The sequence below is a fragment of the Phlebotomus papatasi genome, chromosome 2, assembly GCF_024763615.1.
Source record: "Phlebotomus papatasi isolate M1 chromosome 2, Ppap_2.1, whole genome shotgun sequence".
Lineage (NCBI taxonomy): Eukaryota > Metazoa > Arthropoda > Insecta > Diptera > Psychodidae > Phlebotomus > Phlebotomus papatasi.
In genome coordinates this window covers 92012412-92034814 of record NC_077223.1, presented here as the reverse complement: position 1 = coordinate 92034814, position 22403 = coordinate 92012412, and the positions used below count along the sequence as shown (strand labels likewise).

The 22403-nt window shown below is 34.8% G+C and overlaps 4 protein-coding genes across 5 annotated transcripts; 3 read left to right on the top strand and 1 right to left on the bottom strand.

Moving 5' to 3' along the window:
- Positions 1 to 3462: 3462 nt before the first annotated feature.
- On the top strand, positions 3463 to 4325 carry LOC129802414 (mediator of RNA polymerase II transcription subunit 9). 2 transcript variants are annotated; one of them, XM_055848199.1, is made up of 3 exons: positions 3463 to 3645; positions 3761 to 3815; positions 3879 to 4325. In XM_055848199.1, the coding sequence occupies exons 1-3, from the start codon at positions 3539 to 3541 to the stop codon at positions 4038 to 4040; spliced, it is 324 nt and encodes a 107-aa protein (XP_055704174.1). In that variant the 5' UTR covers positions 3463 to 3538; the 3' UTR covers positions 4041 to 4325. The 2 variants fall into 2 exon arrangements, with proteins under 2 accessions (XP_055704174.1, XP_055704173.1); XM_055848198.1 differs by having other exon boundaries at positions 3867 to 4325.
- Positions 4044 to 4325, top strand: LOC129802415 (protein NCBP2AS2 homolog). Its single transcript, XM_055848200.1, has one exon. It carries the CDS (start codon positions 4044 to 4046, stop codon positions 4284 to 4286), a length of 243 nt encoding a protein of 80 aa, XP_055704175.1. The 3' UTR covers positions 4287 to 4325.
- LOC129802397 (GTP-binding protein 1) lies at positions 4290 to 18615 on the bottom strand. The gene is made up of 6 exons (XM_055848174.1): positions 18402 to 18615; positions 14345 to 15036; positions 14107 to 14285; positions 7711 to 8225; positions 7196 to 7652; positions 4290 to 4887 (listed from the first exon to the last, which is right to left on the bottom strand). The coding sequence occupies exons 2-6, from the start codon at positions 14877 to 14879 to the stop codon at positions 4711 to 4713; spliced, it is 1863 nt and encodes a 620-aa protein (XP_055704149.1). The 5' UTR covers positions 14880 to 15036; positions 18402 to 18615; the 3' UTR covers positions 4290 to 4710.
- Positions 18616 to 18618: 3 nt separating this feature from the next.
- LOC129802411 (josephin-like protein) lies at positions 18619 to 19807 on the top strand. The gene is made up of 5 exons (XM_055848193.1): positions 18619 to 18898; positions 18972 to 19050; positions 19138 to 19230; positions 19286 to 19469; positions 19531 to 19807. The coding sequence occupies exons 1-5, from the start codon at positions 18820 to 18822 to the stop codon at positions 19648 to 19650; spliced, it is 555 nt and encodes a 184-aa protein (XP_055704168.1). The 5' UTR covers positions 18619 to 18819; the 3' UTR covers positions 19651 to 19807.
- The last annotated feature ends 2596 nt before the right edge of the window (positions 19808 to 22403 follow it).

Below are 22403 nucleotides of genomic sequence, written 5' to 3'. Positions count from 1 at the left end.
GGAACAAATAAATCGTTAGTTAAAGAGAACAAACGTTCTGTTAAAATTTCAGGAAACGTAATAATAAGTTCACTTTTATTTTTCTCGAAAATGAGTTCTGAATACAATAATTTCGAGTCAATATAAGGGGAAGTGGGGCACCTTTGAATTGGAAAAGCTTTAAAAAAGAGATTTTTTCTCCTTTTTTTTAAATGAAACTGGACCTTACCAGGATATAATTTGGCTCCAGAAACCAGTTGTAAAACTAATTTATTTTTAATGAGGACGAATTACATTAAAAAAGGAATACAAAGCATTATTTCAAAGATATCCCTACTCAAAGGTACTCTACTTCTCCCTAAAGAACGTAATATTATTAAATTATAAGTTAACTACAGAATATACCTATAAAACTAGGATGATAGACTAATGGATGGAGCATTTTAATTCATAAATGGTATATTTTTCTTAAATTCTTTATAATTTTTAAGCCTTAGATTCCACAAAAATAAATATAACACGAAATGGTATCCACATATACAGAGAATAAATTTTTATTGAATTTAAAATTTTACTGTTGTTACAAATAGAAAATTTGTCAGAAAAATTCCAAAAATTTCAAATTTTATGTCTCTTTCATATGGGTTTTAGGAACTGTTATCCTCAAACAATCATTCTAAATTTTGTGCCAATAACATAACATTAGATACTCTTTCATTTGGTAAAATATTTAAAATGATTGAATTTGGTTTTATACCAAAACTAAAAAATCACCTAAGAAAAATATACCATACTTTTGTACGGAAAATGTATGAGAATGCTCCGCCCTGCTATAAAACGATTTAAAAGCTGAGATATAGAAGTACATTCCTGAATACACACAATAAGTTTTTATCGTAACTTCCATCGTAGGGCTATAACTTCAATGAGTGGATATTTAGAAGTTAAAACGACAATTTGCTGAAATATAACATATCAATTTGAATTAATTTAATTCTTGGTGATAGTAAGCAAACCTATTTGACTAAATTTGATGGATAAATCACATTTTCTATTCCAACAAGCTTTTATTTTGTGTGTCCTTCTAATCAATAAATATAGTGTTGCAGAACAATGCTAATCACTCTATTTCTCTCCTTGAAAATTACAAGTGGCCAACATCAGAGAAATACTACGGAGAGGATGCACTAGATAGAACATTTTTTAAGGATAAAGGGAAGTAACCTCAATATTTGAAATGTAATCGAGTTTCCACAATTAATGCATTTTTTAAATGTTCTTCAAAGTGTAAATAAACTTTGGTGAAAAGTTCTTAAGACCAGGATGACCTTTTAGCCAAGAATATGTTGGTTTTTTTAGTAAGTGCATCTTGAAATTTCTTTTCAGATGTCCAACCACCGAGGGCAGATTTAAAAAAAAATGTTCTTCCACAAAAGGAAGAGAATGTCTTTCCGATTTTTTGCTAATCAACATGAAAATGGACAACAATTTGATAACGGGCTACCAATTTAAAAAAAAAAAGCGTGAAGTGATTCAATTCGCTATAAAAGAAATCAGTGCCGGCTGCACGCATGCAATTTGAGAAAAATTATTTTGCATGAAAACTGGTACAGAGTTTTTATTCGAACGTTCTCTCCATAGTATTACTTTGATGTTTTTTTCTTCTTTTCAAGAAAGATGTTTTCCTTAATTATTGTAATAAATTGAAAAGATTTGAAATAACCGTTCTTGATACAGCAATATTAAGTGAAAGGTATTAGATTTTTCTTATCCGAGGCAAAATTTGGATAGATCGTTGAGTAATCGTAGTTACGATCGCTGATGCGGGCGATTAGCATTTAATGGTCGCTGAGAAAGAGAAAAAGAAAAAGTATGGATTTGCAGAATGAAGTTTTGCTGAGTATAGAAGTATTATAGTAATCCTCCTTATACTAATAAATACATCGAGAAAATTTTAAAATTGTTTGAATTTCGGAAGAACTTCATATAAAATATAAAATAAATGGGACACCGAGACCCTGCAGAGCGTCTCGTCGTTGTTATTTGTGTTCTTTTGAATTAATGAGTCGTTGTTTTTCATGATGAATTTATTATTTTTCTTACAAATATTTAATTTAAATGATTTGTCAGGGCATTCTTCAAACTATTTTCGATTAAGTTAATGACAAATGTATCGACTATGAAGGTTAAATCGAAATTTCAAAATTATTTTATGAAAATTATTCTTAGCTTTTAGGGTTTAGTGGGTTTAGCGGATTATCTTTAGTAATATGTGTTCTATAAGTAACTCATGCGAGACATTTTTGCACAAAAACGATTAAAGATGATATTTCAAAAAATCATTTTATTTTGAGATACCGATCTAGCCTTCAATTGTTGATACATGTTTACTTTATTCGAAATTATTCGAAGAATAAGCCATTCAATCAATTCAAGAGAGTAATTCACGCAGCCATTGAGCGGCTCGTGGCAGTGCTGCGAGTAATCAACGGCATAAGACCAGAAATTATGCGTCTAGTTGTTCAATTTTCTTAGCACTTGGCGCGATTTGACCTTCGCTCGAACCAAAGACCCCTACGCCACAGATCCGGAACTCTATCTTCTAACCACGTTATCTCACGGGCAACTTCACCATTTTTTTTTATTAAATTAGAGCACTTATGATAATTTTTATTTAAAATGTATTTTTTTTATTTTTTATGGTTATAAAATATCCTTTTTCTGAAGTAATTTTAATAAGAGTTATATAAGGGAAAAGTACCCCGAATCGAAATGTTAAGAGACATGTTCGATATTTAGTTGAAAATATTAGCCTCAAAATACTATATGGTATTTTTGTGTATGCTAATCGGTGTATTACTGATCCATTTAACTATATCTGTGCATTTGAACTTTAAAATTTTAAAAATAAATTAATAAAAAATAGATGTAATTGCTAGTGTGTACTCTGTACCTCGGATCGTCACGAATTTATTCAGGTGTCTCACGGAAAATTGGTTTTATAAATCAAATCTACACTAATGCACTGTATTCTTGTGAGAATTAAATAGTAAAAAGTAGCTAATAATTTTTAAAAGTTCATTTTAATTGGTGCAATAATATGATAATAACTTGATGATCCGAGAAACACTGTCGATCGCTGGTGCTCTTAGCTCTTCCCTTATCTGTTTCGAAATGGTTTACAAACTTCTCGAAACTATTCTGTATAATTCCTCGCATATTTTGTTCAGAAATTGAAACAGTGATTTTAAATATTTTTTTGCAAATCATACTTAAATTGTCTACAAATTTTTCTCTTTGATTACCATTTTGTACCATATGGATGGACTGTGTTTTTAAACACTTCAAAATATATTTTTCTTTATGAAACAGAGTGCTTACAAAATTTGTAATGTAAGCTAAATCCAAATCCCAGCCGAGCTAGCAGTGTAGCAACGGTCATTTTAAATTTTTGATCGATGGAAAGGGATTTGTGTAAGGTGAGTAAAAACTTGAAGTGGGTACTCCATGGTGATAAAACGTAAACAATTAGCGAATTTAGTGATAAAATGCAAGAGAAATGGATCAATTGAGTGGTGATAAGAAGGAACAAAAGAACGGAACTCCCCTGTCGGTGGATGAGATTGAGATTGAAATTCTGCCCACAATCTACGCCATAATCCGGAGGTAACCAAAATAAACAATTCCTTATGTAACTTGACAGTGAAACTGCAAAAAGATTCGTCGCAGTTTGTCCTCGATTTTCTCTGCCAAAAACACTCAGAATCTTCTTTCTCTGCAGCGTGGAAAAAGATCCAATTGACAAACAAAGAGAATCTCAGGATTGCAGCCTCAAAGTAAGTAGGAAGACATTTAAATGGGAAAGTGATAAATTATCTCAGCTGAAGTCTTCCAAAAAGGTTCTGGAACTGCAGAAGCGGCTCGAGAGTGTCCGGAATCAGATTCGACAGCTGCCCATTGACCTTAATAAGGAGGAGCAGCTGCAGAGGCTCGAAACCCTGCGGAATCAGCTGCTTCTGAAGCAGAAACTCCTCACAAAATACAAGAACATCCAGTTCTAGATAATGATCCTCCGGCTGCTGATGCGCTACCTGGCCAACAATGAGCAACTCATTCAGCGTCTCTCCGAAAGCTATCCCATCCGTCGTGCTGCCCAGTTGACCCTCTATGCCTTCTACAGGTCCAAAATGCTGGCTGAGCAGAATCACTGGACTCCTGAACGTTTCCGGGCCTTCTTCCGAAACTTCAACAGTAACTTCCGCGAGGAACTGGAGAGCGCCAAGAAAGAGATGAAGAATCGCAAATAAACATTTTCTATAAAATAAATTTTTATTTTAGAAATTTCACACATTTTTTCCATTACAAATTTTTCACTTCTGCGTATCTCAAAATATTCTCTCTCTCCTTCTTCTCAAACCCTTCCCTTGAGGAAATTTCACTTTTCGTAAATTTTATTTACTTCAAAAAAATCAAAAAAAAAATTGTTTCAATCTTTGTACTTAACAAAGTTTTCGAGTAAACAAGGAAAATAAAAGTTGAACTATTTCGTCGTAAGATTTAAAAAGTCGTTTGAACATCGAAGATGGAATCGAAAAAAAAACTAATTCACGTTTTTTTTTTTTTAAACAAAATAAATTATCAGGAACATTCCGTCCTTTAGAACGTCAATTAGAAAATAAAAGTTTTTGTCAAGAGTCTCCTGAATCTTTAAAAAATAAAATAAAATTGTGTCTAGTTCGATGGAACGGCAGTCACTTGGGCAACGCTGCTGGCAGAAGCTGGGGCTCCTGAGGCCCTTTTGGTGCTGCGCTTGCCCCTCTGGACACTGTCACGCTTATCACAACTCATCTCCAGAACACCCTCCATACTTGCCGATGCCTTCAGATCAGTCCCACTTGACACAGGAGCCTGTAAAAATCCAAAATAAAAAAAAATCCTTAAATAAATCACTCAAAAGATCGCCTAAAATAGCTAACGAGTAATACAGTTGATTTTCTGATAAAAATTATTTATCGGTTATGAACCGGTTCATTACCGGTTTAAAACCGATTGAAACATAGTTTTATCGTAAATTCCAAGACCTTTCCAGCGAGCTGACAATGATACCATTAGGTTGAAAATTACGCTTTCCACAGCCTTTTTAACCTCTGATCTTGAAAAACAGTTTTTAGAAATGATTCAACTGTTTTTGCGTATGGAAAAAATGTCTGCCGGGACAACTTTTAAAACTTTATCTAAAAGGGATAGCAAAGCGTCTCAGGCTTTACAAAGTGCTCGAACTTGTGACTTAGACACTATATAACTCAAAAGTACTTTCGCATAATTTATCGTTTACCGGTTCTCAACCGATTTAAATTTAAACCGATTTGTAAATCACTCAAAAGGTTCCACAAATTAGTTTAAAAATTAATAAAATTGATTTTCGGACAAGAATTACTTATCAGTTCGTAACCGGTTTATTACCGATTCACGACCGATTTGAACCGATTTATAAATAACTCAAAATAATTCCCAAAAACATGTCAGGAAATTGAATTTTGTATAAAAACCCAGCAACGAAAGAGTTTGGAGTTCGAAAGGCCACGACGGTGGCGGCCTCCCAAATTGTTTGGAGCATCATTAGTTATAGGTTACGAACCGGTTCAAAACCGATTGGAACCGTTTCTGATTTATCAGAAAAAAATCCAAGACCTTTCCAACGAGCCCAAACTTGACTCCATTCGCCTGATAAATGCGCTCTCTAGAGCTTTTTTTAATCTTTGACCTTGAAAAACCGTTGTTAGGGATGATAGATAATTTTAAACATATTCAAAAATGAAAAAAAATGCACGACGTGTTTTCGAGCAATCCCAAAAAACATAGTTTTGGTGGGGAAAGGGAGGGGTGGGGGGATATGAGGAGTATGTTCATGGTCCCAGGGTCGACTTATGGGGGTCCCCCGAAGACCCCAAGTCTCTATCTCCAACCGTTTTGCATCTTGGTGTGGTAACAGCCGGACATTTTTTAGGTGTAAAAATATATCAATATTTTTTAATGTTAATTTTACACCTTTTTAAGGGTAAAATTAACATAAAGAAGGGTAACTTTAACCCCCAATACATCTAGAAAGGGTAATATTTACACTGATTTTGGATAAATACTGCAGGGTAAAATTAACATTTCCGGAATGTTTTTTTAACTTTTTCAGATTTCTCTCAGTGACCTCAAAACTTCAGATTTCTAAAATTCTACCAAAATGCGACCTCTTGTAGGGTAAGGAATCGAAACGTATGTATAACTCAAAATAGAGTAATTATTACAGCTGTCCCTGTGGAGTCCGAGCAGTAAATAGTTAACGGTTCATTACCGATCCATAACCGTTTAGAACCGTGTTCAGATAAAAAAGTAAATTCGAGAAAGGTATATAATTTACAGTTACTTTACCGATTCGTTATTATTATTATTTATTAATCTTTTATTATTATATTATTCATTATTTATTATTCAAGATCTTTCAAAAAAAAATCTAAATTTAACCAAATCGGTTGAAAGATAGGCCCTCTAATGTGGTTAAACTCTGACTTTCGAAAATTCGATATCAAAATACTTTTCGAACATAGGTGTATACCGTGTATACCCAGCAACGATAGAGTTCCCTGTTCGACATGCCGCGATCGTGGTGGCCTCCCAAACGTTCAGAAAGTGGTGGCCATTAAGGAGAACTATTGCTTCAACCACGTTCGTTTTTACCTAGCCCGTAAGGATTTACATTGGACCGAACCCTGTTCCGGATACTTTACCGATTCATTATCGATTAAGTCTGATGCTACCGGGTTGCAACCTTCAAGATTTTTTCCAAAAACTACAAATATTAACAAATCAGTTGAAAAATAGGCCCTCCAAAGTGATTTAACTTTGATCTTCGAAAATATTCGATATCGGAATATTTTCGAACATAGATTTCTAAGGTCAAATATTCGCCTTGACCATCTCCAAAATGTATTCGAAAATGAAAAAAATTCTAGGAGCCGTTTTCGAAATAAACCAAAAAAAACTGAAGTTATGGGGGGTCATCAAAAACCAAAAGTCGATATCTTTTACCGTTTGTGCTCCAGGCCGATGACAGATTGAAAAAAGTGGATTATATAACGGTTCCCTCTTTGAGTTAGAGCAGTAAAATAGTCAATTTTGGTCAGACAATGTTGGAGTCTCATTTTAGGATATCCCAGGAACTTACCTGAATATTCGGGTTTTGATTCTGTTGCCCCCTGGCCTGCATCTTGTTGGGTTTCTGGCGATTTTGCAGCGGAACGGCATCTGTCAGCGGTTGCAGCACATTGCCAACGGCCTTGGTGCGTCCTTCACGAAAGACGAGTCGCTGCCCAGGACGAATGTACTCCGGATGCTTAATGAAGCGGAAGCGCACGTGTGCCTTATCTCCCGTCCTTAGGCACTCCTTGGACATGGAGAGAATAGAGGCTGTCTGCCGGACACTCCCACAGTGCACCATGGCCTGATACCTGGAGGATATCGTAGTCGGATGGTGCAGCACTAAAATTTCGCCCTCGAACTCCCAACAAGCTTTGGGATTGAGTTCTGGTGATACCATCACCATTCCTTTTCGCAACTGAGATCGCTTGATCTTTTTCAGAGCAAAACTCGCTGTCTGACCCCCACGAACTTCCCTAACGGACCTGAAAGTTCCACTAAACGTCAACAATGTTCTTCGTCAACCAAAAATAATCCACTTACATCCTTTTCCTGTGAATACTTTTCACAGCAATCGCCTGAAATTGACCCAGAGGATCAGGACCAAGAAGTAGAGTATCATTGAGCTTTATTAAGCCCTGCAGACATGTCCCGGACACCACGGTTCCTACACCCGGAACCGAATAGGTGTCATCAATCAGAAACTCAGCCGGCAAATTGTCATGGCCGGGCATTCGAGTGGTCAGAAGATTGAGGAACATCTTGAGTAGCTCAAGATTCTCTCCTGTAACATTGGACACCTGAAAGATGGGACAGAGGCGTTCTGACACGAAATTTGTCGCACTGAGCACCACTTCATCCGGAGTCTTCACCATCACGGGGACCTTTCGGCATCCCTGCGACTTGAGGATCTTGTAGAGGAGCTTGAGGTTCTCCTGAAGTACTCGCGGTGGGCACATGTCAATCTTCGTTACAACCACAAATACCGGCACTGAAAGAGCCAATGCCAAGCCCAAGTGCTCCTTTGTCATTCCCACAATTCCAGCATTTGCTCCCACCTGAAACATTTGTGCAAATCCCTCACTTCTATTCCAACTCAGGATGAATGCTTTTTTTTGGTAATTGGTACATTTTTTAAACAATATTATTCCTACATCTGTAACATATTTGTTCCAAAAATTTTCGATGTCCGTGAACGAGGTAATTTTTGGAATGAAATTGTTACTCATATCGGGAAGCTTTTTGTTTCCATTGTCGGGAACAAATTCGTGTAGAAGATTTCGTCTTACAGTTAAGGCCTATACTTCAGTCGAGATGGATTTCGATGGCGAAAGTTCATAAGGAACATCAAATAAGAATCAACTTAAGAGTGTTTTATACAGACGCGTGCATGACGAAATCATATGCGAGTGCTAGCAGCAGAAGGGGGAGAGAATCTCGAATTAAAAAAGTGAAACCATGTAGCACGAAAATTGCCACAGATTTGGCGTCCTCCTTGCTTCGTTGGTGACGAACTGAGTGTGAGAGGAGGAGGGATACGATTTTATACTAGATAATCTATTTTTTGGAACAAATTCGTTACTAATATTGGGTATCTTTTTGTTTCTCCTAGAAGATACAAATTTATTCCAAAAATTTTAGATGTCCGTGGACGAGCTACGTTTTGGAACAAATTCGTTACTAATAATGATTATCTTTTTAAGTCTCGTAAAATGAACAAGATTGTGCCAAAAATTATTGTGTCCGTGGCCGTGGACGAGTTAATTTTTGGAACAAATATGTGCCGAAATTTTTTAACGTGTAGCCCGTGTCCGTTTTTGAGCCCGTTTTTGAGCAAGACAAACTTAATTTTAGGCCTCGACACGATTAATGATAATACTCCACTAAACTGCGCCCTTAAGTCTTTAGGCCACGCCCCCTTCAAAAATTACGACGTACTTAAGATCCCATATTTTGAAATGCCAAAAAAAAATTAGATGGATATGGATACTACGTATTCCCAGTAAATGATAATTCTTACAATTTTATTCTGGGAAGGAGTTCAGAAAACCCTCTTAAAAATAGGCCACGCCCTTAAAGACTTTTGATCCATTTTAAAGCACTTATTCGAAATGAAGAAGCAGTTTTCGCACACTCTTTAGAACCTTACAAGAAGGAAAATGTTTGGAATCGACACCGAGGCGTTTCCAAACAAAGGCCTTAATTCTGAGATCAAAATCAAGATCAAGAAAATTTCAAGATTTTGGTATTCTGAAATCAAAAAATCAAGATCCAGATGTCAAATCTGTGAAATATCTTGGAATCTCGGAATCCAAGACATATACCGTGTGAATATCAAGATTTGCAATTCTGGAACCAATATTTCAAGATTTCAATTTCTTTCAAATTATAATTATAATTATTAATTATAATTAATTTTCCTATTTTATATAACGAAATTTAAACAAATTCAACAAAGAAATGAAGATATTTGTCAGAATTGGCATTTTGTTAAGTGTGGAAAATCTTGAAATCTTGGTTCTTAGCTAAGACATTTTAAGTTCCATAAATACTTCGCGTCAGAATACGACATCATGATTTTGGAAATATTTGACAGCTTGAAATTTTGATCTCAGAATTGAAGTCAAAACCCTGGATTTTTTGGTTACCATTTTGTAGGCCTGCCCTTGTCTTGTCAAAAATTTCTAGTAATCTGAAGCAAATTCTAACTTTGGAGACTCTATTCTAGCTAATTCTAACTCTGGAAAATCAATTATATTGCCTAATAATTAAAAACTATTAAAATGATCTTTAAATAGGCGTGGCCTAAATAATTTCACCTTTGTTCTTTTTCAAAAGTTTATCTTCTCTTTGCAAAATATTTCGTGCGGTCGAACAGTAAGTTTCCTTTTACTTACTTAACCAGTGCTACAACCAATTTCTGGCCTTGGTCTGACTCAGGACCCCTCGCCACTTCAGCCTATTCCACGCCACTGTAACTTCCTTTCTAATTTAAAATAAATTATTGACCACGCCCTAATTTTTCATGTAAGCAGAATACTTGAAATCTCTGCACGAATTGAAAAAAGTAGGTTTATTTTTTTAAAGTACTTAGGTACCTCTAAAGGAGGCGGGGCCTCAAATTATTTAAAGAAAAAATTCCTCGAGGCTCAAAATAAAATTAAAGAAAATGTTTCATTATTGAGTCTTTTCACAAAAAATGCAGTGAACTGAAGAGCAATATAAATTGTCTGATACTATTTCTTTGTGATAAGGATTGAGAAGCTTATCTGATTAGAGGATTCAATTGTTCGAACTTCAAAAATCATTTGCTAAAAATAAATTGCATTTCGCGGTCAAATTGAAATGTTTGGCAAAAATGTTAACATAATTCCCAAAGGAATTTTCTAGCAGATGCTCAACTTCCACGCTAATAACGATGAAAAAGTCGTTAAATATCAATTAGAGCAACAATCAATTTGTAATTTTGCATCGATTTAACATAGAAAGTCAGTATATAGAAAGTATTGAGAATTTTACCAATTTCAACCAAAATAAAGTATAAATAGATACAAAATTCTTTCACTCTCTGAAATAATTATGATTAATGCTACAATCATGTCAATCAAGATTTCAAAAGTAATTTGATAAATTGTCTTTCAAAAAAACATTTAACTTCTGGTAATAAGAGATTTATTTAGGATACGACCACTGAGAGTAATCCGAAAAAGTTAAAATAACACTCCGGAAATGTTTATTTTAGCCTGCAGTATTGATCCGAAATCGGTGTAAATATTATGCTTTTTTGGTGTATTAAGGGTTAACGTTACTCTTTTTCATGTTATTTTCACCCTTAAAAAGGTGTAAAATTCACCCTTACCTTTAAAAAGGTGTAAAATTAACATTAAAAAAATGTTGTTATATTTTTACACCTAAAAAAGTGTTAAAAGTTATGAGGAAAAAAAGTTAATCGCACCCCGGTTTTTTTTCTCAGTGACCGATTTAATTAAGCACCGCCCAAAAATTCCTTCAAGCACCTCCCCTCACCCCCAGAATTGATTATAAGTCACACAATTTGGATGAATAAAATTTCAATAGGGTGGAATCACCACTTCTCGCCAGTGCCCCACTTTTCGCCCATTAATTTTGAAATCGCAATTTTTCCATTATTTGTGAAATAAATTAGCGGTAAAATTATTTGTATCTCTACTGCTGTTACTTATAGAGTCGAAAAACACTATTTTTTGTTTTGAATTTAAATGTTTGAGCATTTTCTAGAGGAATATTTTAAGCATGTGCATCGAATCCAATATTTTTTACTAAATATACTAGGGTGGAATAACCGGCTATCGCCATGTTTAGGAAAAAATTGAATTCATTTAATCATAACTTTTGAATCCTTGTTACAAGATAAGTCAAATTTGACACAAAGTTACTTAGATGTATTGGCTCTAGATACGTGAAAACAATAATCCTAGAACATAACTTTTATCATACTCATGAAACTTTTATCGAACAAAATTTATGATTTTGAATAAATAATTTGTCTATTGAACATTTAATTACATTCGACGAATACATAAAATTTGTATTTAGTTAGTTAATGTTTCATTTTATATCCTTTTTTTGTAAAAATGAGGCATGGCGAAAAGTGGTAATATTCTAAAATTGATTTTACCACCTGTCGCCATCTCTTTTCAATAAGACGACGCTAACTTCACTTCATAGATTCTCAGTTGTCAAATCTGCTTTGCTTACTTTCTGCAATAGTCTAATAATTTGATTTCTCAAGTAAAAGTGAAAAAAATCAGTTGATGTGAGTAATAATAAATTGATCATGAGGAAAAAGAAATGCTGAACGTATTCTTTGCATAACTTTGCATAAAATAATCGAGTTTGAATCATTCTAAATGGGTGGCGAGAAGTGATTACAGAACTGGCGAAAAGTGGTAAAAAGTGGCGACGAAGTGGTTATTTTTGCATTGGTAATAAAAATCAGTTTTTTAGGTACTCCCGCGTTAAATTGTTGGACTTTTGTTTTGACGAATCTAGAGCCAATATATCTACAGTAGACTCTCTCTCAATCGGGAATATGGGGCAAAATGTCATCCGGTTTAGCGATAGAATTGAGCGTCAAAGCCTTTGTAAATTCCACAAAAAGCGCTCAATTATAAATAATCACAATAAAATAGGAAGAACTACAGCGAATTTGAGCAAATTAGCTTGATAATTAAACGTGAAAATTGTCAACAAAATTTTTCGCCCGATTGAAAAAGAGCCGATTGAGTGAGAGTCTACTGTAAGTAACTTTGTGTCAAATTTGAGTTATCTGATTATAAGGGGTCACAAGTTATAATACAGTTATTTTCGCTTTTTCCTAAAAATGGTGATAAGTGATTACTCTACCCTACTTTATAAATTTTTCCTAAAAAAAAGAACATTGCCATTTAGATCGTGGGCGGGGCAAGACAGGCTTGTTTTCAATAAAAAGAAGCCACGCTCCCAAAAAAAATTATACAACGAATATAAGTATTGTAACGCGAAAAACATGACTATCCACCAGATCTCCCAATATTCTAATTAAACAAAGGATAAACATATAAAAAATATATTTAAGGACAATTTTTACATGTGGGTGTGGCTTCTGATAAATTCTAGCATAAGGAAAATTTTTCTTCGCTAATTTTCAATAATTTCCCGCGATAGAAAGTTTAAATTGATCAAGAACCATATTACGAAATAAACAGCGAAATATTTGTAATGCGCTGTTACCGGTTTTATGGAAGGCGTGGCCTACTTTGCATGAGGGAGTCCCTTCAGCCCCTTTCATATTATTAAGTAAGGGTAAAGATTATTTTGAAGATTTTTACAATAAATTCACTATAAAAAATAATTAAGATGAATAACGGCGTTATCACACTTGCACATTAAAATTTTAATGTGATTCACATTAATTGTCACTTGTGAGCGTCCAAATATGTTATTTGTGTCTTTGAGTCACTTAATATTTGGGGTTTTTCTATTTATTGATAAAGAAGTGGACTTGGCCCGCAAAAATAAGTTTAAATTTACCTAAAGCATAAATATTTTTTACATTAAAAAATTAAAGAGAAAATCGCATTAATTTTTCGCATTAATGCTATAAATCAATTTATATCAAATTTTGCGGGCCAAGTCTACCTTTTTATCAACAAATAGATCAAATTTTGAATATAAAATTATGCAAACACACAAATTACACATTTGGACTCTCACCAGCGACAATTAATGTGAATCATATTAAAATTTTAATGTGCAAGTGTGATAACACAGTAAGAATAGTTAGCATTCAATCTTCAGTAGAGGGGCGTGGCCTAAAATTATATTTGAGCAAAGATAAATCAGGATAGTCCATTGTAGTATTTACGCAACGCAGAATTGTAAAATAAGATAATTATAAATTATAGTAATTCCAAATGCAGTATAAAGCAGGACAAAAGTGATCTCCTGGATAAACTCCGCCCACAAATTTCACTGGGAGACAAATGATTGATCATTTCTTGCATTGCAATTCTCAAGTACATTAAAACTTAAGAAAAAAATTTAATTAGAGCATTAAGTGCAACAATGACGCTAATCGATATGAAATTATCCATATCGATTGGTTCTTGAAATTTTCTAAGTGTGAAGGCTCTCTAAATAGCCAAGAGTCAAAAACTATATTCTCTCTTTTATTAAAAAAAAAAAAAAAAAAAACTGTAACATGTTATAAATTTATCTGCTACAGTTAGCAACAATTGAAAACCTCGTCAAAAAATTCAAAGATAAACATTAATTCTTCAAAACAAACAATTTCAGGTTTGCTGAACTCAGTATTTTCTTATTGTTACTTCGTGTCTGCTGATGAGAAACGCGAAATTTATGAACAGTTGCGAATTGACGACCTTGAATGGCAAGAATAAAATAAAATAAAAGACTCACCATTAGCATGCCAAAGTCAGGAGCATGACCCGTCATCCCGAAAACCGTCGTCTTCAAGTACCTCTCGTGCCCCGCGAGATCAATGAAGGTAATCACCTTGGCGGACTTTTCGCAAATCTTCACCCAATCCAGCGTCCCATGGTCCGGTTTATTGACCACGTTGCCTAAACTATCAAATCCTGAACACGAAAAAATGCAATTGAAATGCTCGAATCTAAAAAGAATCTTGCAGACTTACCTAGGATATCATTCCCTACAGAGCTCGTCCTTCCACTCTCCATTTCGTGTTTGTGCCTGAACAACCTCTGCCGTGCATGCCCACGTCCATTGTCCAACTCTCCGTGAGTCAGAACCCCCAGCAAAGTACTCTTCCCTGCATCTACATTCCCCACCACAGCCACCCGGATCTCCATGAAATCCGACGTGTCCACGCGTTTCCTCACCAAATACTGCCCCGTGGTGAGTCCCTTGTCAGCCTTGCGCTGACGCAACTCCACGCAATCCGCATCGAGTGTCGTTGCAAGCGATTGCAATGTGGCCAAGCTTGCGGCAAACTCATCAGGATCAAGGCCACAATCTCCTCCATCGTCACCCATTCCAATCTCATAGATCGTCTCCCCGCGACTATCCTCAATGCGTTCCTGTAGACGCTTCTTCAGCAGCTCAAACTGCTCCTCAGTCGGACTCACGAGCACTCCCTTCCCCCGGATACTCGAGTAATCCGTGGTGATGCTGTCTAAGCTCACCTGCACAGACGACACTGCTGTCGCCATTGTCCCTTGTACTCTGTCCTCCCTTATCCCTGAAAACCCTCCGAAATCACCGTCCCTTCTCTCAATGTGACTTTGTTTTTACTGGCAGTGTTGCCGGAAAGGTATTTTGTAATCTCTAATTGCTTCCAATTGGTGGGTTTTATGCATCACTGGTGCTCTGCAAAAAGACCCCAAGCTCAAGATAAGCATTCAGAGAATCATTAAATGTTAACTTTATATAAATTCTTAAAACGCACGAACGTTAAATTTATTGTGAAGTTACTATAAAGAGCAAAAATTGTAAAAAAGTAGTTTTTAGGTTAAAATTGTTGGGGTTTTTTAAGAGAAATTTGATTAATTTCCTCTTAAATTAAAATTAAATGTTCCCTTAACCCTTTAAGGACGAGAAGGTCAAAAATTGGGGTCAGAAAAAATCACTTTATCTGACTTTTTAGAGCAAAACATAACTGTAAAAGGCCATAAGAAAAATTTAATTTTTGGGTCACCAGTGACCCAATCGTTCTTAAAGGGTAAACAGACCCCTCTGAAAGATTAATAATGCAATAGGTTCTGTTTCTTGTTGAGATGTTCTGGAAATTCAACAAATTCTAACCACAAAAAATTGATACTCCCTCCGTTCCGAAATAAGTTGTACGTTTGAGAAAAATTTTTGTTCCAAAATACAGTGTCCGCTCTCTAATCCGGATCGGAGTAATCCGGACGAGTTCTCGACGGTTACATACAAAATAATTTTGAGGTTATGTATGCACGTCTGTTTATCAATGAAAATGAATTTTCTTGTAAAGTTTTTGTTAAATAAATGAAGTAATAATAGCGTAGAATTCTCTAATTATGTCTTTTTAATCTTCTTTAACCCTTTAAGGACGATTGGAACACCGGTGTCCCATTAAGAAAATATTTTTTCCTGACTATCTTAAATTATTTTTTTTATGTCTGTACATAATTGTAAAGTAGAAGGTTGAAGGAATCTAGCATATTTTTTGCAAGTCTCTAGCTACTTCCCGTCAAATAATTTCGTCAGATATCTTTAAGTTTTCTGCAGAAAATATCTACACCTCTGCCGAAAATCTGCCGAGAAATCTGTAGATATTCCTACGAATTTTATTTGGGCTTGGGACAAAATTCGTCAGAAATTTTTGCAGATTTTCTGACGGATCCTGGTGCATACTCTGACGAATTCTTTTAGATATTTTGCCGATTTTCTGTAGATTTTTCTACATTCCATACTTTCCAGACAGATGTGTCAGAAAAGATGGAATATTTTTCACTGAAGTTTGCAAAATTCAATAGAGTTATTCTTGGTGATTTCACAGTGTTTATATAAAATGAAGAATTCTGCAACGCCGTGTTGTAAGTAGAGAATAGTTAAGTGAAAACTTTAAGAAGAACGTCAACCTAAATTTCGTGTTTTTGTATCATTCAATTGGCGATTTTTAAGAAATTAGTATTTTTGCTCGCAACTTTTTACTTATCTAAAATGTGTACTCGGTAATACTTGTTAAGCAGAGCATACCATTTTCTTTATAACTTCTACAGTTTCTTCATAAATCAACAATATTTTTGTGAAGTAATGGAGGTTATGCAGATTTTCTAGGGAGAAATTCTGGCGAGAATCTGTAGATTTTCGGCAGAATTTCTGTCGAAAATCTACAGATTTTCTACGCAGAAATTCTGCCGAAAATCTACAGATTTTCTCTGAATGTACTAGAATATACCGTTAAAATTCAAAAAACCTCCGAGTAAAATTGGCAAGTAGAGCAATGATTTGATGGGTTGCTATGGTATGTAATAAATATTTAAGCTCAAAAATGGCGAATTTTTAAATTCTCAAATTCATAACTGTTTTTATTTATTTTTTATACTTCTAATATTTTTTAAACAAAACCCTTTTGGCAATAAAAACTACAATACTCATACGTAATATTTTTCATTAAAGCGAAAAATATTATACGTTGGTATTGTCAGAAAAATTACTTAAATTTTTGGGCTATCTTTGTCCCTATCGTTCATAGAATCACAAAATACACCGAATCAGACTCTGTTGGACTTTCCAAGGTTAGATGTAAGACTAATCATTGATTATGTTTCTCAGTTTAATTTTTATTGTTGATTTTCAGTTCATAAAAAGTGTCTCATCGTTAAAGGGGTAATGATCTACTCAAGTAGCTCTAGAAAAGTTTCCTAAAATTATTGAAAAAGCTACGTAAGATTTCGAGATAATCTAAAAACAATAACGTGTTTTTATATGTTTCTCTAAAAATCTCAAAAAATTTCCGAAAAAAACCTCTAATTTTCGCCATCAAGAATGCTCTAAACATCTACCCTGTGAATATCAGACCGATCGGTAAAAGTCCAGCAAATTGGTGATGGCAATAAGTGTGGTTATGAAAGAATCACACGTAAAAACACATTGACCTTCAAAATATAGGAAAATGATCTTCGGTAAAAATGTGTAGAACTGTAAATTGAAAACTTCTTATAAGAATGTTCTAATTGGAAAATTATCAGGTCTTTCTAGTCAGAAGACCGTCCAGCTCATTAAATAAATAACCGCTTGATTTGTTACATTTTGCCCCATATTCTTCTGACATTTGAAAGGATTACTTTTGGGAAGTTGAAGAGTTTCAACTCTTTTAGGTTTATTCATTCATTCATTCATTTTCAACCGCTTATCCCTATTGGGGTCGTGATTAAGTTTATCAAAGATAATTTAAACCATTTTGATTTACCCTTTTCATGCGATTTTTCAGAGAATCTTAATTTTAGGATTTTCCCGCCAATTTTATTAATTATCTTTTAACTTTGTATGGGAAATAATAGTAACTTCCAGAGCCAGTCGGGAGTTTGTATGTTTCTTTTTTTAATTTTTATTACCCTAGATCACTTACGACTTAAGCCGAGAGACGGATTAGTCAGAAATTGATGGAAATGTAATCTGATCAATATTTTGATTAAAATTACGTTAAGCCATCTCTCGGCTTAAGTCGTAAGTGTGTCTAGGGCATAAGGTCCTTGACACACTTAGGACTTAAGCCGAGATACAGCTTAGAGGCAAATGAAAGAAATGTGGTTTAACCATTATTTCGAATATAATTACGCTAAGCCGTCCCTCGGATAATCCTCAAGTCTGTCAAGGCCCTAAGCCTTCAAGTGGAAGAGCGTTAAAAGGTTTCGGCCAGCAAGGGTTAATCCGCCACTGAGCCTCCCACCTCCGCCAAAGTGCATAAAAATCCAACGGGTTTTGGTCTTCGGCTGATGAAAGAGAATGTTTGACTGGCGAAACGAAAATCCAGTTGAAAGTGAGAGTCTCCCTTCCGATCACCACAAAATCCGCGCGCGCCCTCCCCAGAAAAATCGCGGGAGTGGGAAAAGTAGTGAGTTGGAGGCCCGAAAAAACAGCTGGCAAGATAATCCACGTATTGCTGACGTGCTTTTTTCACTTCATCAGCAAATTGGTTTATTTTTAAAGTTGCCAATCAATTTTTCTTTTTCCCCATCGAAGAATGTCACCCTGCGACTTACCTCAACAATAACACAAGCTATTCACCAATTTTCACTCTCACGGTATCGCGGGATTTATTGGCTTGGTCACTGTGGGCAAATCACCGCGAAAATGATCAGAATTAAATAACCGTGGAGGATTTTTTCTCACAGCAAAACAACTCTTTTTGGGACTTAAGAAAACATTTCACAGATTGTCGCAACGTCTGACGGGGAAGTGGAGGGGATTGCGTGCAGAGCCTCTGGCGGAAAATTGTAGATTTATTGGATGAGAGTAGCGCCACGGCGGCTTCGGGAAACTCTTCTGTCAATAGAAAATCGTGTTTTCGTGTTTTTGCACCTGAAAATTTGCAGAAAAACAGCCTTAAAACCTCGATAAATTGGTGAAAAACGCTCAGAGGAAGTTGAAAGAGGTGGACAAGTGGATGCTGGAGACATAATGGACAGTGTGAATATTTACCATGAGCGACAAATCCGGGAAATGTGTGCTTTGCATGCCCTAAACAATCTTTTTCAAGGTTTTTCACTCTTCCACATCGCCAAAATTTGAATAATTTCCACATTAAATTAACATTTTTGCTTCCGTTCTAGCCAAAGGCTCATTCACAAAAAGTCAATTGGATGAGATATGTAAGAGATTGTCGCCAAATGAATGGATAAATCCGCACAGGTGAGATTTTTTTCCCGAGTTACTAGATTTGGCGGGATTTTTTTTTCATGAAAAATCGTTTTTCCTGACCATTTTGGGGGGCTACAGATCGATGCTGGGCAGTGGGAATTACGATATAAATGTGATTATGACTGCCCTGGAGACGAAAGGATGCGAAACTGTTTGGTTTGACAAGAGGAAGTAAGTCCTGGGTGGAAATTTTCTGGGTTTTTCGTAAATTTTGGACCTTTTCCAGAGATCCTTCCTGCATAAAGTCCCACGATATCGTTGGGTTCATCCTCAATGTTCCCACAGAGTACAAATTGGGTTTTGTCACCCTTCCAGTTCGGCGGAGACACTGGATTTCTGTCAGGAAGATCTCCGGCCGGAACTGGTGGAATCTAGACTCCAAGCTCTCAACTCCTCAGTTGATAGGCGATGTAAGTCTTGAATCAATTTCTTTTTAGCGAAAGTTCTTTGATTTTTTGAGGCTTTTTGCAGGACTCCAAGTTGCTTGAGTACCTGAGAAATCAGCTCCAGAGCAATGACAAGGAGCTCTTCCTGGTGATCAAGAAGGGCGACGTGGAGCGGAGTCCCAGTCTTATCAGTGGCTCGACGTAGTCTAAGAAAAAAATTGCATTTGCAGGGAAAATTGTCCGACAATATCGACAAAATGTGATGTATAAGTACTTGTTCAACATGCACAAGCATGCACACTCTACTAAGACACCTTGAATTTAAGAAATATTAAATTATTTGTTGCAATTGTGAGAGAAAACTTGATTTTTTCGCTGAGAAATTCCAAAAATTCAGAGTAACTGACGGTTGGGTTTTGAAAAAGTGGTGAAATCGAATGAACGTGGTGAATAGCATAATCTCCAGGCCCGTATCCTCCACTTTGTGAGAGAAGATTTTACGCGAGTTTCTCTCCGTGACATTTTCTCCTACTTTTCCCACCTGCCTGCTCTCCGTATCCACGAATATCGGAGAGAATCAGGTGAGATTTTCGTGTGGAACTTTTTGTGGAAATCGTTTTTTGACAGTTCGCGCGCTGTTTTTGGTCACAAAAAAAACTGAATAGGGGTGGATTGTGGAAAGGGAGACACTTAAGAAAAAGTTCAATTTCAAATGCATTTTTAAGCCGAATAAATATTTATTATTTTCATTTATTTGGTATCATGAAATTCCTTGTAAAGTATTCTAACAAAATCTTAACAGTTTTTATTTGAATTTTCAATCAATTAATAAAAATATTCAATCAAATTAGAAAACAACTAATTTTGAAAAGATGGACAAAATTTTGGAAAGTTGGACAAAAACTTTTGGAAAGTTGGACATAGTGATATTAATGACAAAATATTATACGAATTATGTAGAAAATCAAATGTTGAGGGTTTTCTCTGCATACTTGCACATTTGATAGTTATGCTAATCCCTCCTTTATGTCCGGGTAACAGTTGAGGAACGCTAATCACCAAGAACTTCCTGGACGTCCAACCAAAAAGAGGTTCTGTAAATTTCACAGACGCCTCGCGCTGTCCAGCAGTTACAGCTTTAAAGCAAATGAAACTTTTTACCAGATTTGGATACTCAATCCTCCCAGGTCCTTTTCCACTTCCTTTGGGAGTTCTGTAGAGGCTCCTATTTGTCTTTCTCCATGTGTTTTTGCGATATTTACTATCCATTCTGCCAGAAAAAGTAGTCTTCGAAATCTGGAAATCTTGGCAGGCTTTCTCCAGGAGATTTTCTCCTTATCAGCTACTAACTGCTGTTGAAACTATTTCTCTGGATTCTTAAGGATCTTTGTCGTCCTTGTCAATATGATTTCACTGCACAAAACCACCAAATTCATTCACATAATCAACTTGTACAAGATTTCATAAAACTTGTTTTGAATGCAACACGAAATTAAATCACTTTTCTACCCTTTTTAAATGTAATATTTCACAAATATTTTTTATTCACATTTTAAATGGATGTATGTCCTTCGATTTTCACTACGGATTTAAAAATATTTCACAAATTATGCCGAAAAATCAAACAAAACACTTTGATATTTTCCTAGCAACTTCCATAAGAAACAGAGAAAATGACAACTACCGTGTCAAGAGATTATGAATATCACGCATGCAATACATTTTTTAAATTCTTCTTGCAAGTCACCCTTTGATTGTTTTATAACGATTTTTGCATTTTTAACTTCTCAAATAATGATAAAATTAGGTTTAATAATCTTTTTATAGAAAATTGAAATATTTAATTGATTTATTATCAAGTTTTTAGGGAGGTGTCTCACATTCCACACTGCTTTGTCCAACTTTCCAAACTGTCTCACTTTAGGCAAATGACCCTACTGAAATAATTATAAATTCAATGAATGAATAAACAATTAAATAACATTGTTATAAGCTTTGATTTATTTATCGCGACTCCTCTTAACACTTAAATGACTGCAACGGCATTTCATGCCAAATTTCTCTTTTTAATATTTTACTACCGTTAAAAAAAAGCTTTAGAAAAAACCCTTTACATTTGTATTAATTCAATTATAAATACGAATTTTCTTAAGAGAAAAGTTTTCTTAATCGCTAATTTGGTATTTTTTTTCAGATTTGACGAGTATTTTTGTAACATTTTTGCAATACTTGAGAACCTTGTCAAATATTCATGATATTTTCGCAATGTTTTATAAACAATTCACACTTTTGCTACTTTAATGGTAGTTTCAGAATTTTTTTAATGGCAGTTTCAGATTATTACAGAATCAGATATAGAATATCTCTATAAGAACACATACACGAACTATAGTCAATTTAAGAAAAATACAAAGGTCATAGAAAATTTTAAATTTAGAAAATTCTGATATACTTACACATACAATCACTCAAGAGTAAAATTCAAAATTTTTATGTTTTCGCGGAAAATTCTAGTTTTCTTTTCTATTTTACGTGGAGTATTTGAAGGAATTTTCTCAAATAAAGACTATATTAACCTAAAGAAAAGCGTTTCAAGCATTGTAAATAGTTTTTCACAGAGAAGTTACATTTTCTCACTCAATATTTTTTTTTCTAATTTAAGGAACAAGACGTAACTACACGATTTTTAAATATTTGTTCAATTATTATCCATTTATTAATTTTATAATAAGTGGTATTGTTTCACTGCTTAAAATATTTGTTTTGTTGGTTCATGAGATCTAACAATTTCAACTTACTAAAAAAGAACCTTTTCCCGATAAACTCCTATAAATTATTCGACCTTTTTTCACCGGTTTTAGTTAAAACAAAAATTAACGGCCAAGTAAACTGCTAAAATCTGTCCAATTTCGTATTTATTAAGAATATAAATAGGTTAATCAAAGATCTAGTCGTTAA